We start from the raw sequence: 18,736 nt of genomic DNA on the forward strand, positions 1-18,736 counted from the left end.
TAATATTGGTCGTAGATTTGTATTTCATAGATTAGACTTGATAAGCTAGGAAGGAGGACGCCGAATAGTGGTCATGGGAAAGGTGACTGACTGGATTGAATTTATTGTTCATATAATAATTAAAGTTGTGATATTACGTGTTTACTTTTCCACAGTAAATGCATGGTCCAATTTTAACATGCCTAACATGTAAAAAGTTTGCTTTTCTTATTTATTTTTAATTTTGTGCAAATGTTTTTTTGATGTTACAGCTTCTTACAATTATTTTGAAAAATAGAAACGTAAAAAAACAATAACGAGTATATAAGAATACAATAATAATAAGTGACCTAGAGTTGTATTTATTTATCCGTCTGTTCTACGGCCCATTCTTTGAGAATTGGATGTAAATGTAAATATAGCTTAAACTTTTTTCATTACTTCTAAGTACATATCGTCTAGTAAGTCGATCTTTTAGTCCACCTTAGGATTGGGAATATAAAGATATTGCCAATACAATATAATATCTTTTTTCCAAGAAAACAAATTTTTGAGATTTATCTTAGGATGTATGGTAACATTTTTAACCGCTTTTGTATCCGACCTCATTTATTCTTGCTTCTGTGGGCTACAACGAGCTTAGAATACTGGCGAGTGCTTGCTTGTACTTAATAAAATTGTTACATGGCAAGGGCAGCTATTTGTACAGCTGCTAACACATCGTATAAGTTTTTAAGGGATTTACGGTGATTCGATTTTTAAAAGCAGTGTGACGTTTGGCGAGTATTCAGACCATATACATTGTTTGACATGACAAAAACGAGTAATAGTCTTAGTTATATTGTTATAATTTGTTTTGTTATCTTTGAAGTTGTCAAAGTTGTGTGTAATGATGAATATGGTAATTCGCAGAACAGATTTTTTTTTACTTATGTAACTTTAAACATTTATGATATTTTCCTTTGATTAATTGAATGTTATCTTTGAAGTTATCAATGTGTGTAAGCATGAATATGGTAAATCGCAGAACAGATTTTTTTTAATTTAAGTAACTTTAATTAAGACTTTAAACTTTAAGTAAGACAGTGTAGTTCTTGCCATTTTCTTTGAATAATTGAAATGTAGAGGGAGGGTAGCTGAGTTTTTTACCCGTCTAGGCCTCTGGTCTGGCAGTTTTGCGAACGGATAGCGTAGTCTTGCTTCGCGGGTTAACGTTTTTTACGAATTTTAAATCGCGCATTTTGATTAAGTAAATATGTAATAATTTTATTGTACCTACTAGGGTAACAGCCACCACGGCAACAAGTATTAACAATATCTATAGTAATTTATTTTCCTCTCAACGCCTGTATTATCAACAAATTTACATCTGACCACTCCGGTCAATTGTTTGAATTTCAAAGTATACTTAAATGTAAAGATGCAAAAAAGACAATATGTACAATTCCTATAACACATGATCGGTTAGACAAATTTAGGAAAAAATTTATATTTAATATGCCATTTTTGCGTAGCAACCAAGGCCCTAATCATTTATATAACACATTCTTTGAATCATTTATTGATGAATTCAAAAATGTGTTCACTCCAAAGACTTTTTTGGTCTTGGAGAAACCTATCTTTTGTGACTGGGCAACTCCGCAAAAAAAGGCTGAAATTGTATGAATTGTATGCTGAAAAACAGTATAATGACAGTGAAGAATTTAAAACTCATGTTAGAAGTAAGTACTATAAATGATTGGCCCAAGGCATAGCTTAAATGGGAATAGTATTAAAATTGTATTGTATTTTGTATATAAATAAATAAATGATAACAAGTTAAAATATTACAAAAGAAGTCAAAAAAGTTATGAGTACTGACAACCGACCGACCATAGACCATGTCAAATTAGAAGGTAAAAATCTTTATGGAAATTATTATATAAGAAGTGTTTACACTGTTACAGAGTATCTGACCGATAGACTTTAATTTCTTTTATAAAAGTTATTGATAATGTTAAGTACATTCTCCTTTTCGCGATGTGAAGTTAATGCAAATAAATAATGTATCTTGTAAGAATAGAAATGTATTAACTATGGTGGAGCCCTCCCACAACATTGCTGTGCCTAACCAAGGTCCTTATTGTAATAAATTATAACGTGTAAAATATTTATATAAGGAATGCAATAAAGATTTGAGTTTGAGTTTGAGTTTAGGACGACGAGATTTTTGGATTGGAATGTTTTTTTTTTCATTACAGAACGCAACGATTAACTTGGGTTGAAACTCGAGGCCCAGCTTGGGAATAATAATAATAAAATATATTTATAACAAAGAATTATTTACAATTTTTACAGTTATTTTGTTATATATAGTCCAATAAACCTGGAAAACATAAAAAGTACGAAATCAATTCAAAAATATCTCTTTTTGCATCTGACATGACACGGTGATGATGCAAAAAGGGGATTACGTTTAATTACGTTTTAAGGACGAGAAAATAAATATTTTTAATCATATTTCGTATATGCAATGTGACACAGAAAACAGTTTCCTACGTTAACGAATATTCCTTCAACTCCTTTGTGATAATGATAATGTTCAATTTAAGCTCTACTACATTAAAAACTCCGTGACTTTCCATATAAAAGACATAATATTTCTGCGTGTGTTTTAGAGTTGTAAGTAGTCAAAGTATGTAGCGTAAAGTTATTTAGTAAAAAAATTCATTGATCCACTTAGATTCTGAGAATATCTGCCACCACCGCCCTATTTTTGACTAAAGAGCATGTTATTTCGTACCTGTAATGAGCCGATCTCACGACATGTAATTATCTTAATTAATCCCGGAAAATAATTGATTACTTTCCAGAATTCTAGACATAACTAATTTATATATATATATTAAATAGAGTTTATGATTATTATTATAACTACTTAATTTTTTTGTTACTAAAATATATGAAAACTGTACTTATTATATTATAAATAATTAAATCAGTGTTGTTACAACCTCTTTAGATTTTGGCCTCATAATTCTGAATTTGTTTCATGATCATTTTTAAATCTAATAGGTAAGTAGGTGCCTGACACACGCTGTCGACTTTTTGGGTTTAAGACATGTCGGTTTTCCCACGATGTTTTCCTTTATCATTCGACGTACATGCGTACATAGAAAGTCCATTGGTGCACAGCCGGGGATCAAGCCTACGACCTGAGGTATGAGAGTCGAATGCTCTAGCCACTAGGCCAACACTGGTTTTTTATTATATTATACTTTAGGATTATCTTCAACATTATCCCAAAGCTAAGGTTATTTAGAAATCTATCCAAACATTTCACGCAACGAATTTCAAATTTCACTGCTAATAGTACTGTTAAATAGATAATAATCTTTCGATACACTAGCAATTTAGTAAACGAAATGGCCTAGTATTTGCGAATGAACTCATTATGTTTGTCAATATTAGTTAATTCGTGTTTGGTGTCAAAACCAATATGTTTTTGCATTGTGATTAAACATTACCACAGTATTTCAATTGTTTTTATTTTTAAATTAACACCAATACAGTTAGTGAGGAGAATAATTTAATCTTCAGAGTCGTAGAACCAATATTGTGTTCCGTCAGCCTCTTCACAGGATGTGAAGTGTGTTCTTGGATTCTGCCACTGATATCATTTAAGAATACGTTAAAATTATTAAATTCCTACGCCTCGTATCTTTCTACTTTATTATAGCTTTTAGTTTTTTTTTTCGTTCTCCAAATTTATAAATTTTGCACTGATATGTATATCTTGCTTTGCATAATATTAATTATTATATAATCCTTTTTGTGGATATAACCAATGTATTTACTTTTATTTTTTTTACTGTATGTTTCTGTTTCGTTTCCGTTATAAATAAATTAATGTAAAAAGTACTTAGAAATTGTTAAATTTTAATCCTTAATATTATAATTGTACACATAAAATGGATGACTCGGAGTAATTATTAGTTAAATATACAAAGTCAGGAAGGTAATAACCAACTACTAATAATAGGATGCACAAGTTCTTATATGAAAAATATTCGTTCTGGGTGGCCGAAAAATATAATACAGGAACAGTATACTTAGTTTTCATTAACAATATCTTGACATTCATAAGTGAACATTGTGTTACCTATATGACTAAATGATTTTTGACTGACTTTGAATTTCGAATAGAATACGGGGTTTAGGTAGAGAGACAATAAACTAGTGACAAGTACGTTTAACAATAATAACGTTTAACTGATCATTGGTTCGTGTTTATCAGTCTAGTAGTAGTATCCTATCTTAATATATATTTCTTGTGTGCGTGCGTATGTGACTGAACTCCTCCTAAACGACTGGACCGATTTAGATGAAATTTTTTGTGTGTGTTCAAGGGGATCTGGGAATGGTTTAGATTCACAATTTTGTCCGCTGGACAATGTTTTTTTAATTAATTTTCAATTTATTAGTTGTTGTTGATTTTGGAATGTTTTACATTGGATCCGACAGACGGCGCTACCATCGCAGTGTCAAATTTTAAATAATATTCGAATTTTAATTTTAGTCTGTCCCGAAATTTTAAAAAAGTTTTGTTATCTATATGTGTTATATCGTGTGTGACCATGTGCTGGATCGTTAGATATTGTCATAACATTTGAATAATAATTTTCATCAAAATGGCTTATTAAAAATTGAAATTTTGAAATTAAAGACGTGTAGACAGGACGTCTCTCGGATCCGCTAGTATATTTATAAAGACTCAAAAGTCAGCGGAATTCAGAAGTTTTGAGTTTGGAATAATTTTTGTACATTTATGTCGCGATTCAGCGTTCTAAATTTAAAAAAGTATACGTTTTGTTAATTGTGAATTTGAATGTTTAATTTTGAAGTCTATTATTAAATTTCCTTATTGATATTAAGGTTAAGTTGGATTCTCGAAATATAGGGGCATCATTTTGACGAGGGTGCGACGTGGGATCGCCAAATCACAATTATGTAGCGAACTATATCGTTACACCTGCCTGTTCGTGGTAATATATTATAGGAACTAATATCGTAAATTGTAGGTTAACTTGGCTCTGCGGCCGTAATAACGGTGATGTGGAGATACTATGCTTTATGAGTATGCTAATTTTGTATGCGGGTTGTATTTGGAATATAATTGCCTCCAAGAATAAAGATGAAAAAGCATGAAACCCGTCCGCCGTGAAATTTCCATGTTTCGAACGATATAGATATAAATGGAATATTATATTCAGAAGGCGGTAATTGAATAAAGCTACCCATTTCACTTCCCTGATATCTCGAACACCCTGGAGACAGTACCGTTTTCCTTAAAAGAAAATAACATTTCAGTGACCTCGTAACAATAATAATATATTTTGAAATATTGCCTAGAATTGAAATTTTCCGGGCTACGCTGTCGTTTATTCTCATTTAAAAACATCTAAAATTTGTTTTTTCCTACAACATTGGTAGCAAAAAACTCAATGTAGTTGCTAGTTACAATTATCTGTGTACAGAGTGTATACGTTCTACTTTACATTACGCAAGTAGTACATGTTAAAATAAAAGCTAAGCGGTAAGCCACTAGACGCTGAGTTATGCAAATTAATTTATTAACGTTCATATCCTTGAAATAATTTTTATTTACGCATTTATCAAAATATTTTACATTAAAATGTAAAGCTTATTAACTCATATAATTAAGTCCTTCAAGAAAAGAGCGTACAAATTCTTAAAAGGCCGGCAACGCACTCGCGAGCTCTTTGGCATCGAGAGTGTCCATGGCGGTATCACTTAACATCAGATGAGCCTCCAGCCCGTTTGCCCCCTGTTCTATAAAAAAAAATATTACAGATATATTTGAGTTTCTCAAGAATCTTACTTTAAACGTTCATAAATTAAATTTGTAAAGTAAAAACACGTATAATGATATCTTTATTGAATTGACGTTGAGGCATTCAGAGGTCCCTCATTTTGCTGAGTTTTTCATTCAGCAAAAAGAGAATTATCAATAATACGTTAAGCCCAGAACAATGTGTCTAATGAATGAACAAAAAAATCGGCCACACAATGCTGCCATTGAAGCGAAATTAATTCAGATGTGTGGGGCTAGAAAATTATGGAATATTTAAATGAAGAATTTTTCACGTAATTTTTCAATTTGTCGGGATTTTTATTCATTGCCTGTTTCACATGAATTATAAAACAAGACTTTTTAATTAGGTGACAGTCCTGTCAAATGTAGGAGGCGTTTATTATAAATATTTCTCTGAAACTTAACCTGTGAAATTAATATTTTTATTTATACGTGTTAAATTATATAAACACAATTTCCCCCTATTTTTATATTAGAAATATTACCTCTAGTGTATTTGAAGTAAAAAAGGGTATTATTAAGTAAGCTACGATTATTCAACGTTGTCTTATCATGCCACATAAAATAAAGTGAATGAATTACAAGATTAACATTACAATTTCTCTGTATAAAGCATGGACGTGCTTTAAATTCTAAACCCAAAGATAGCGCTGAATTTGAAATATTATCCAACAATAAACAATCCTAATAATTTGAAAACGTAATAGGGGAACAAAGCACTGAGTCGTAAAGCGGCAAACGCCATGGGAGCATCTTGCTGGTCATATCCAAGCGGCCATTGGGCTCACTGCCAGCTCGGACGTAGGGCGCGTGTGACACGATAGTGTAACATAAAGGATACAAATAAACTACCGTCCTTTGTTGATCTTCGCCTCAGATAGGATATTCCTTTGACTTGTATTTCAATCAATAATCAGTTTACTGGACTGGCTTACATTGTACGGGCCAACATCAAACGCGCGTTAAGAAAGTATAATAATATAGTTCCCCTACGCTTCAGCCTCACACGTACTAACGGATCCGGATGATCACAATAGCAAACGACAAATTAAAAGCCGCCCGCGCGACCAAAAATAATAACAGTAAACATCAGACGAGGGGGAAAAAAACCGCCTTCACCGGGGAAGGCGATTTTTACCTTTACTTCGTACTTCGCTAACTCCAGTGAGGCGATTGACCCTCCAGTGATGGCCCCAGCTGAGGTTCGGGTATCACAGGAGACGCCCTTGCGCGAGTTGCGGGAAAACTACCCTTTCAGGCCGAGCTAAGCTCGCCAAATCAGCCCGTGCTGACCTATAAAGGCCTTTAAGGCCAACAGCGAGATTCCAATGAAAAAAAAGCTTAATCCGCACTCATCTATGTCTTTTTCTACAATTCTTAGATTGTGTAAGATCTCCTATCACCAATGCTTGCTTTTTCCGTTCCTTTTTAGCACTTTTAAGAACCTTTCGGTGTTCTGTTTCGTTAATATTTTTATAGATTTTATTAGAATCTTCTTCTTTGCTTACTGTCTTAAAATGAGTGCTGTTTCATCGGGAATATAATCAAATCTTGGAGAGTACTGAGCTCGTGTGATTTATAAACTCAAAAATACTGTATTTTCATTCACAACCGTTTAGAATACATACACAAATATTTAAAAAGTCATCCATAAATATAACATATTATTATTCAGAAAGTAAAGTATCATATGTTAGTACTCTAGTGAGGTTCTATAAAGCTCTAAGTACATGGTTGTGGCATAAAACACCTAACACATTAAACAAATTTAAATAGGCCCGTCACATTGCCCGCGCTTGTGATGACAGATGGGTGAGAAAGACCCTTACTTCCGTCAGAGGTCGTGTCGTGTATTAATTTTAAATATATCAGACATGAACTTGTAATCCTGATAATGTATAACTCTAATAAAGGCAATTTGTATAATACCATGTTATTATAATAACTTTAGACGTAAGAAATTATACTTAACTAGCAGACTCGGCCAAGCGTTGCTGTGGCTAAGGTTTTTGTTATATTACATAGTAGTAAGCTATTCAAGGGAAACTGTAGGAGCACTGATGTGAAAGGTAGATTTTGTGAAACGTTGGTACTTTTAACACAGCGCCATCTGTTAGAATTGTATAAAATAATAAACAAATAATTTGCAATAAAATAAAATTGCGACTATAATTAAAGATCTAAGATATAATATCTCTTAAGTTGTACCAGACTGCTCACGGTATGCCAATTTAATTTAAAATCGGTTAAGTAGTTCAGGAGTCGCAGACAAACAGGAGATTTATATAATATATTAAGATAATGAACTCGAAACGTACCGCATTACTCTTGACAATTGTCGCAAGTTAAAAATTATATTTGAATCATATTTTGGCATAAATTAATGGTGTCGTAGAACGGTGTAAATGCATCCAATCATTTATCTCTGTATAAACGGGTGGCGCGAGGATAATATACTTTATGATCTGAGATTTTCTAGAGAAACTATTCGCATTAAATAACCAGACTCACCTACCGTCCACGGATTTTGTCAAAGTTGACTTCTGAAATACATCATTTAAAAAAACTACAGCACCTGAACATTTCAACTTTACTAACACGCGAACCCAATAAACTATCTCAATCCATTTTTACCATCTGACATAAAAATCTTAATCCAAACATTGAGAAAGTGTTCTTGCTAATATAATAACCAATCGACGGATTCAATAGCCATCTGTCAATACGGTAGGTTGGATCTGTTTATGTGGATAGTTAAGTATGAAAAAGACAGTTCAACTGTGCCGATATCCTATCTTAAGATTTTAACTTACACCAGTTTTTAAAATAATTAAAAAGCTATTTCGTATGTTTAAAACATAGACGTGTATTAAAACATATTTTAATATTATTTGTACGGTTTTATTTGGTTTAAATTGATTATTAAATATGAGGGTAAAGAGCGAAGAGATTGCATTCTATCCGTGGCCAAAAATGGATTATCTTCGTAGGGTTTAGTTATTCAGGATGCAGATAGGAGATCGAATGACTCTCACGGCCTGATCTTAGACTGTTTTTAATCTGAGATTCTGGATTAATTATTGGGTTCAGGCGTTAAAATGTTTTATAAGACATTTATGCTTATACGTTTCTTCTACCATCAATTAGGGCAATATAAAATATATTAGATGCATATATTTGTATACATATAAAATTTACCGCTTTTTCATATTATCTGTATACATTATGGTGCAATGTTAAGTCTTTTAACATCTTACATAAATTCTCATTGATAAATGCCAATTTGATTTAACTTGAAAAAAGTCAGTTTGTGAGAACTGAATTTGAAACAGTTAAAACTTACTTCTTATATGACATATTTAGGAATCTAAACGATATTTTATTATACTTTAAACAACAGAGTTTCCATATTACTTACAAAAAAATACACAGCATCATTCTGGGGTGTTAGCTTTGCTGTTGCTCTTCTAATCTAATTTTGCTCGAGGCAAATGTAAGCCGTAAGCAAAATAAATGTTATATTAGTGCTTCTAACGTTGAACAGTATAACTCCATATTATACATCGTGGATATACATTGATGAAGATGAAAAGTCTATATAGTTTAATGTTGATTTTTTTTCAAAAACATAAATATAAGTTTATAGTCAAAATTATTAGATCTTTTCCTGGAGACAGCGCGCGCACACATTTTCTTTCTCTCTTCCTTTCATAGCCAAATACGTTCCGTATATATATATAGCACACTGCAGGCCTATATCTATATTGTCTGTATCAAAGTGTAGGAGCAAGAGAGAGCAGTGCGCGTGCACATTTTCTTTCTCTCTTTCTCTTATAGCTATATATATATATATTTCAGTCAGTAGTTCGTTTGCGAATTTACTAGCGTCAGCGGTGATTCTTTGGTTATTTTTCATAATTCTATTTCGTTTTGAACAATTTTATGAATTAATATTTTGTTCAATACATTCAATTTTCTACGTTTTATTTTAGTGTTCATATTTTGTGACTTTTCGGGTATATAATAACAAATTATTATTAGAAAGAAAGAAAGATGTCGTGTGGTCTTTTTTTTCTTAGAATTGATTCCGTTGATATATCAAATTCTTACATCGGATACCCAATGTCCATCTGGATATTGCCCATAAGTTAATCTTACTTAAGTTAAACCTGGAAATTTATATATACCTAAAATCCAATTACAGCAAATTAACCCACTCGCTTACACAATTACGAGTACAATTTATCTCAAGTATTTAATCTAATTTTCTTCCCTTTAAACCATGTGTTACGCATCTTGCAATTTAATCTTTTGCGTCGTTGCCACTCGAATTATTGAATAAATATCGCCCTCCCTTCACTTTATTAACGAGTTCCTTCACGAAAATTGCTCCCAGTTAATTTACTCTAACGTTTCGAAGAGATTATAAGCTCATTGATGTTGGAAAACTAAATTTTCTCGATATGTATTTCGTGTGACTGGTTAGAGCATATAGAGAAGGCTGTTACTTTGAAAATAATTAAACTATGTATATAATAACATAATTCTTCATACACTAATAAGTGTATGAAGAATTATGTTTTTTTTTATAGAACAGGGGGCAAACGGACGGGACGCTCACCTGATGTTAAGTGATAAGTGCCCATGGACACTTTTAAGAATTTGAACGCTCTTTAGTCTTGAAGGACCCTAAGTCGAATTGGTTCAGAAATACTTCAGTGTGCAGCTGGTTTCACAACGTGGTGGTACGCGGTAAAAACTGCCTTAAAAAACGCGCAGTTGTGGAACGGCGGACGTCGAGGTGATACGGGTGGAATTTCGTATTCTGCCTCTGCGTCCAATGATGAAACTCAGCCGCAAGTATTAATCCAAACAACTCCTCTTCTTTCGTCCTTTCATTCTTGTTTGAAAATTAAAATCAAACAAGGAATATACAAAAGAAATATACACATTTTAGGGACACGTACTATTTCGTAAAGCATGAGCCAAGTACAGTCTATACTAAACATTCTACAGTAAAATATAATTTACCAATCTATATAACGTAAATTTATCAAGATTACAATTAGAAAGTTTTTATAGGGCAACAATACGTACCCCAAAAGTATAAAAACAAAAACTTTGTGATCAAGAGATTATTTGAATTGCGGTTTCAATAAAAGTAAGATTAGTTTGCAAGCAAACACGACGCTAATCCAGTTAGATGCTATCTGGAAAGAATTAAACTTCAAGAAGTTTTGGTGGATAGTGTCAACTTGATGGGAATTACAATACCTATTCACGTAAAGCAACTGAAACAAGATCGTAAAATGGTGAAGGTTGCAAAATATTATGTTTATTATATATTAATACGATTTGACGTGTATTGTATAAGTTATAAATTATTATTAATACGCCTTGCTGGCACCCAGTGTATTATTATACGTTGTTTACTTGCACAACTCGCAGCTACAGCCTACAATTGACTTGACGTTCATAAGTGTACATGTTTACCTATATGAATAAAGATATTTTGATTTGATTTGTAAATTATTTGGCTTATAATCATTAATGGTTAGCTGTGGCATTTAAAAGACTTCCTGGGTAGTTTTATATAATACTGGTACTTCAGATGTTTAATACTTTTAATTCGTCTTAAAAAATTAAGCAGCGACCTTTTAAGGTCTAGGTCTTAGAACTTTGACTTTTCATAATCATTTGTCAATCTAATTGGCAAGTAGGTGATCAGCCTTGAACCAAACGCCGTCGATAATTTGAGTTTAAGGCAAGCAAACCTCACGATGTTTTCATTCGCCGTCCTAGTGAATGCGACAAAAGAAAATCTATTGGTGCACGGCTGGGGGTCGAACCTACGACTTCATGTGTGTTACACGCTAAACCCATCACGCTAATATTGCTGTAATTTCTGCTTTAATGCTGCAACTAGTTATTAGATTTTGAAAATCGTATTACGAATAGGACCGTTGGAGTCACCGGCTAATCTTCGTCTGAAAAGTTCCTGATATTACTGTTTTCCTTTGAAATATTGCTCGAATTCTGAATTTAGCATCCAGTTTGTACCATTCATTCCGTCGGAATCTCACTCGAATCTAAATTAGAATTCAGATTACATTGTTCTATATTTAATTTTCATGTATGAAACTATTAACATATTTTTTTACACAAGCATACTGCTAGCATCGGAATAGTGGGCGTTGACATATGAAATGACGTTCAGTTTCATGGTCCTTTTGAAAGAAGTATAAAAATCTGAGAAGCTTGGTGTGCTCAGCAACTTCACATATGGAGTACTGTTCTCACCTCTAAACGGAAGTTCCTCAGTACCAGGTTCTTCCACTTGACTGTACTCAAGGAAGAGAGGTTTCAATCGGCGACCAATATTTAAGATATTGTATCTTTGTTGTTATTGTGGCAGAGTACACTTATTATGTTCGAAAAAAAAATTGCTTCCCAGTCAAACAATAATTGTTTCCAGAAGAAGTTATGCCTTTGTAGATCCATTAAAATTACACAGAATTGTAACGATCATGCACATGACGCCAATCGTGCAATCGTAATACTTAACATATTTGTACGTTCACAAACCAAAATTTCTACGTATAAAAACTTCGTTTGTTTGTTTCAAAGATATTTAACAAGGATAGCTAAGCTAACTGGGCTAATGCATGCTATTAGATTTAAGTCCGACCCATTAAGATAAGAGAAAAATATTTTGATACGAGCCTTTCCAAGTTTAAAAGAATGTCCTCTTTGCTTGTCTCTGTGATCAAGATTGATCGTTCTTTGTTCAGCTCGAGTGACTCGCTAAAGAAATTCCACTCTTAATAGGCTAAGTGGTTTACTTTATTCTTTAAACCTGAATATAAGTAACAAGATGTAAGGGAGGTTAAATATACTTATTAGGGATTTCCCTATCGGTCTACATCTCTATCTCTCTCTCTAATAGACATTTTCGAGTGCTCTGTAATGTACGATTTCATACAATCAGGATCTCCGCAGTGGAACACTTGTTTAAATACGGAAATACCGATAAAATGTCCATGCATTTATCCTTTCATTTGAACTTTGAGCTTTCTTTCTCGTAAGCTAAGCGTTAAGATGTTGTCAAGTAATCATTTATTATCAATAGCGTAAAAAGCAAAGCATTTCTGGTGAAAAATTTGATGGCATTGAACGAAATTATAATTTAAAGATAATTGTCATCTCTATGTTTATTAAGTAAATTTGTCTTACGACTTTCTATACAACAAATCATTAGTGCTATTATACTTTTGAATAAAAATTATTTAACAAATATACATTTGAATAATTTATATTATTTTCCTTACAATTAAAATACTATTTTACATTCGGATACAAATAAGCTTGTTTTTGTGTACTTTGAAATTGAATTCAGCTAAAGCAGATATCAGCTACAGCCGCACAAGTCACGCTTATCGTTCTTATACCTTAATGCTAGGAGTATCCGAGTGAAAGGCAAATTTGATGAACTCAAATGCATTTTAAAAACAATTTCTAAAACTGTTCATATCGTACTCATAACAGAAACATGGATCACTAATGAAACTCAGGCCCAAGAGATGAATCTACCAAACTACACTCATTATTTCAATTATAGATCGGATTTTAGAGGTGGTGGAGTCTCAACTTATGTCCATAACAGTATAAGACATAGTTTGTCTGAGTCAACATATAAAGACGGCAACAACTACCTGTGGGTCAAATTAGACAGATATGCCACCGAAATTGGACTTGTATATAATCCTGGAGATACAAACTTCCTAAAGTTTTTAGAAGATCTTCGATCGCAACTAGTACAAAGAAAGAGGGCTGTAGTTTTCGGGGATTTTAATATAGATTTAGTGAAAAAGAGTGATAAACAAACTAAGCAATATATGGATGTAATGGACGAGGCTGGATATAGCATCATAAACAAAATTCAGAAAAAATATTATACACGTGACTCGAAAACACGAAAATCAATAATCGACCACGTATGTACAAATCTAAGAGATGACTGTTTTCATATGGCATTTATTGAGACTGGAATGTCTGACCATAGGCAACTTTATATTGAATTAAAAAAATCCAAAGCCCCACAATTGATATATTCTGAATATGAAGCCATTGATTATTCAAGATTTTACAAATTATTCAAGACCTACAATTTAGATATAGCAACACTTGATTATTCTCTACTAGAAGAGACCATTAAGGACTGTGTAAGGAAATGTAAACAAGTGAAGAAAAAGATACTTAATCCACCTCAGAAAGATTGGATAAATGGAGAAGCTATTAATGCAATTAATTATAGAAACCAATTATGGGCTGAACTGAAAAAAGATCCTACAAATATAGTTGTTCAAGCACAATATACTACTGCAAGAGACGAGGTCAAAAGAAGGATAAAGGAAACTAAAGATAATTACTTCTCCAACGAATTTGTTAAATACGCTAATAACCCAAAAAAAATGTGGAGTCTAATAAATAAATTGGCTAGTAACAAATTAAACAAAGATTGCACACCTTCAAAACTTATAATAGACACCAAAGAGTTAACTCAAACAACCGATATTTGTGCAGCTTTTAATACATACTTTTCTACCATAGGGCTGAAACTAGCTAATGAAATACCAACACAATTTCACACTAATTTTACATTAGCACTTCCTCAAAGTCTTAATGCTGAATTATCTAACTTCAGTCCATGCACAATACTTGAAATAACAAATATAATAAAAACAATAGACACAAATTGCAGTACTGGAATAGATGGAATCAATACTAAAACCATAAAATGCATTATCAATGATCTCTCTGAATATCTCTCGGTCTGCTTTAATAAGCTGCTGCATAAAGGTGAATTTCCGGATTCTCTAAAGAAAGCCAAAGTTACTCCTATTTATAAATCAGGCAGTAAAACTGACCCCGGCAATTACAGACCAATATCCATTCTACCTTCAATTTCAAAAATATTAGAAAAAATTATTTATTCAAGACTTGATACTTACTTACAAACTAACAATTTTATTTTTAAACGCCAATATGGTTTTAGATCAAAAAGCAGCACTTTATCAGCCACAGTCGATCTTATCAGTCATATAAAGGAAAACATTGACTCTAAAAAAATGGCGCTGGGTGTCTTTATAGATTTGAAAAAAGCGTTTGATACCGTAAGCCACAATCTATTGCTTAAAAAATTAGATCGTATAGGAATAAAAGGTTGTGCGCTAAAATTATTCAAATCTTATCTATCAAACAGAACCCAGATAGTCAAAATAGGTAATGCTCAAAGCTCAGAAATACCAGTAACATGCGGCGTCCCACAAGGGTCTATACTGGGTCCACTGTTATTTTTAATATATATTAATAACATTCACGAGCTCGGTTTACATGGCCAAATCACTCTCTACGCTGATGACACCTGCTTATTTTATTTCGGTATAAATATCCAGACTATGGTTGCTCGAGCTCAGTCAGACCTAAATTCCCTATATTCTTGGTTTCAACAAAATCTGCTAACCATAAATATCTCAAAAACATCTTATGTAATTTTCAGAGCAAAAAATAAAATCATTCCTATGTTTCAACCGTTAAAAGTTCAAGACGTTGAAATCACTAACAAAAAATGGGAAAAATATCTGGGTCTTAGAATAGATACATATTTAAAGTGGAACTTTCATATATCACACATAATTACCAAACTAAAATCACTTATAGGCAGATTTTGGTCAATATCAAAATGTATTCCTCAATCCGTACGTCATTTAATTTATAATTGTTTAGTCAAGCCACATTTCATATATCTAATTGAAATATGGGGTACGGCATGTAAAAACATAATTTCTAACTTACAAACACTACAAAATAAATTAATAAAATCATTATTTAGATACAATTTTTTAACACCGACTAATAAAATCTACCAAGAAACCAAAATTATGACAATTAAACAACTGTATGTATATAGCACCTGTATTTTGATAAAAAAAAATTTTAAATAACTCTATCCATAGTTACTTGTCGTTTAAAAAAATCAAACACACAACGACACGCAATACTCGTCGAGCGAGTTTGCTTATCTTACCGAAGCCGCGTACAAATTATTTGAAGAAATCTATTAGGTATGAGGGTGTGCAATTATTTAACCAATTACCATCTCAAATTCGCAATATTGGAGTGTTTGACAAATTCAAAAAGGCATTAAAGATGCATGTTAGAATGAACATAGCTGACTAAAATTGTTACGGCTAATGGCGACGTGTATCTCGCTCGTATATCTATATATATAAAAGAAAGTCGTGTTAGTTACACCACTTATAACTCAAGAACGAAAGAACAGATTTGAGTGAAAATTGGTATGGAGGTAGCTTAGAGCCAGGAGACGGACATAGGATACTTTTTATCCCGTTCGACAGCGTTCCCGTGGGACTTGACATGAAACGTCAGTCACTATAAAAAGTGGTATAACAAATAAGAATCAGACTTGGAATAATAAAACGCAAATGATAGCTATGTAATTGACGTATAATGACAGCTGTGTAATGACGTATATATGACAATTTGATATTTGTAAGAAATCAATATTCAAAATATTTCTATTAAATAAATACGTTTAATTATTTTTACAATTTACAATTTAATTATAATGATAGTGCTATTGCCCATTCGTATAAACAGTGAAGAGAACTATAAAACTCGGTATTGTCGTATGTATACAGTTCATCCAAAGAATGATGAATGTTTCTATTTGTTGTTGTTGTCGAATGACGCATTTAATCGAGTATTGGAACGGGAACGTGAATATGATCACCAGGAATTAGATTTAGTAGTTCAAACGAATGTACCCCTGTTGAAATACCAACAAAAGGAAGTTTATGATACTTTAATGAAGGCAAACGATGATGAAAATGGTGGTTTATATTTCCTAGATGCCCTTGGTGGAACTGGCAAGACATTCCTCATGTCATTAGTTTTAGCAACTGTTCGGGCGAGATCCAACATAGCGGTTGCAGTTGCTTCTTCTGAAATAGCAGCCACATTGTTAGAAGGATGCCGTACGGCTCATTCAGAATTAAAATTACCGTTAAATCTTCAAACTATTGGAGAACCAACGTGTAATATTGCAAAACACTCAGCAATGGCCAAAGTTTTAGCGGCATCGAAAATCATCATCTGGGACGAATGCACAATGGCGCATAAACGTGCATTGGAAGCACTTAACCGAACATTAAAAGATTTACGCAATGAATCGAGATGTTTTGGAGGAGCAATGATTTTACTGTCTGGCGATTTCCGCCAAATACTGCCAGTAATTCCAAGATCTACGGCTGTCGACGAAATAAACGCTTGCCTCAAATCGTCAAATCTATGGCGCTATGTGACGAAACTGCAGCTGACAACAAACATGAGAGTTACATTGCTTACTGATAAAAAAGAAGAAAAAGAATAAAGATGTAGATGACCTGAACTACATAATGGTATGCGTTTGGTGGTTAGAAAATTGAAGAACAATGTAATTTACGCTACGATAATGATAGGAAAATTCAAAGGTGAGGAAGTTCTTATTCCGAGGATCCCGATGATCCCAACCGAAATGCCGTTTGAATTTAAAAGACTTCAATTTCCGATACGTCTTGCATTTGCCATGACCATCAACAAATCACAAGGCCAATCCTTAAAAGTTTGTGGTTTAAATCTAGAACATTCATGTTTTTCCCATGGTCAATTATACGTGGCATGTTCACGGGTCGGAAGACCATCAGCGTTGTTTGTTTTTGCGCCTGATAATAAAACAAAAAATGAAAAAATGTGTATCACAAGGTACTTAAGGGAAGAGCAACCTATGTACTAAAATACAGAAATAATAATGAATGATTAATGTAGGTATTTAATTTTTTTGTATTTTTTCCAATAAAAAAACCCAAACTGCTTATTTATTGCCATTAAGGCGGAACAAAGTTCGCCAGGTCAGCTAGTAATATATACATATTAATATTAAGTTTCTCATGTAAATAAAATATTTCTGTTTTTGTAATGAGAAATAAAGTTCTTTAAACATTAAACAAAAGACGCAATTTAACACAGCTAATACCACAAATGGCGATAAACAAATATTTCAATTTTGAAATGTTTCGCAATAAAATATAATAAATGTGTGGCGTATTTATCATCGGTTATGTTGGGAGCATGTGTTCATCGTAATTTGAGAGCGAAGACTAACTTGTGGAAACGCTTTGATGTATTTTCTTTAATTTTTCTTTTCAAAAACGCATACGAAACATTAAAGTAGAGAATACTTCAATAAATTTTATTTTTCAAAGCAAACTAACTAACTAACCAAAGCTATATTATTACTAACACGTAAGTCTAAATAGAATTAAGCTAGATTACCTGAATCTGCCGTTTCAGGTTCATTAAGAAGATGGCTAATGGCTAAGCGAGCGATCGGAAGAAAAACTGATGAAAATGGGATAGTATCGGTCTTAGATTACCTTATACTTTGGGCATAACTTCCCCCATCGATGCCTTCGTAAGCAACAAGTTGTTTTAAAATATTTTCATTCAAATCTCGATTCGTTGAACCTAAAAAAATATTTCATTAGTATTACGCACAAAAGGTAACAATATTGATGTAAAGCCTTAGTACGTGACTCATACAACCACTGGTAGCTCAAAACAAAGCCGGTATTGCTAGTATTATTAAACGTTATTAATTTTACGATTATAACAATGCTATTCGTGAAGCTAAATAGCGGATCAAATACTTTGTTGTAATATTTAGTGGTTGTATCGTATTTATGGCCATATTTCAGAATGTAGGTCAATTTTATAGTGTCTATTTTATGTTTGAAAATAGAAATAGATTATTGATGTATGTAT

The 18,736-nt window shown here is 32.6% G+C and overlaps 1 protein-coding gene across 1 annotated transcript; it reads left to right on the forward strand.

The window, feature by feature from the left end:
- Positions 1 to 13,434: 13,434 nt before the first annotated feature.
- Positions 13,435 to 18,366, forward strand: LOC123689371. The gene is made up of 2 exons (XM_045629010.1): positions 13,435 to 14,770; positions 18,266 to 18,366. Exons 1-2 carry the CDS (start codon positions 13,435 to 13,437, stop codon positions 18,364 to 18,366), a joined length of 1,437 nt encoding a protein of 478 aa, XP_045484966.1.
- The last annotated feature ends 370 nt before the right edge of the window (positions 18,367 to 18,736 follow it).

Source organism: Pieris rapae, chromosome 7 (assembly GCF_905147795.1).
Source record: "Pieris rapae chromosome 7, ilPieRapa1.1, whole genome shotgun sequence".
In the NCBI taxonomy this organism is placed as follows: domain Eukaryota; kingdom Metazoa; phylum Arthropoda; class Insecta; order Lepidoptera; family Pieridae; genus Pieris; species Pieris rapae.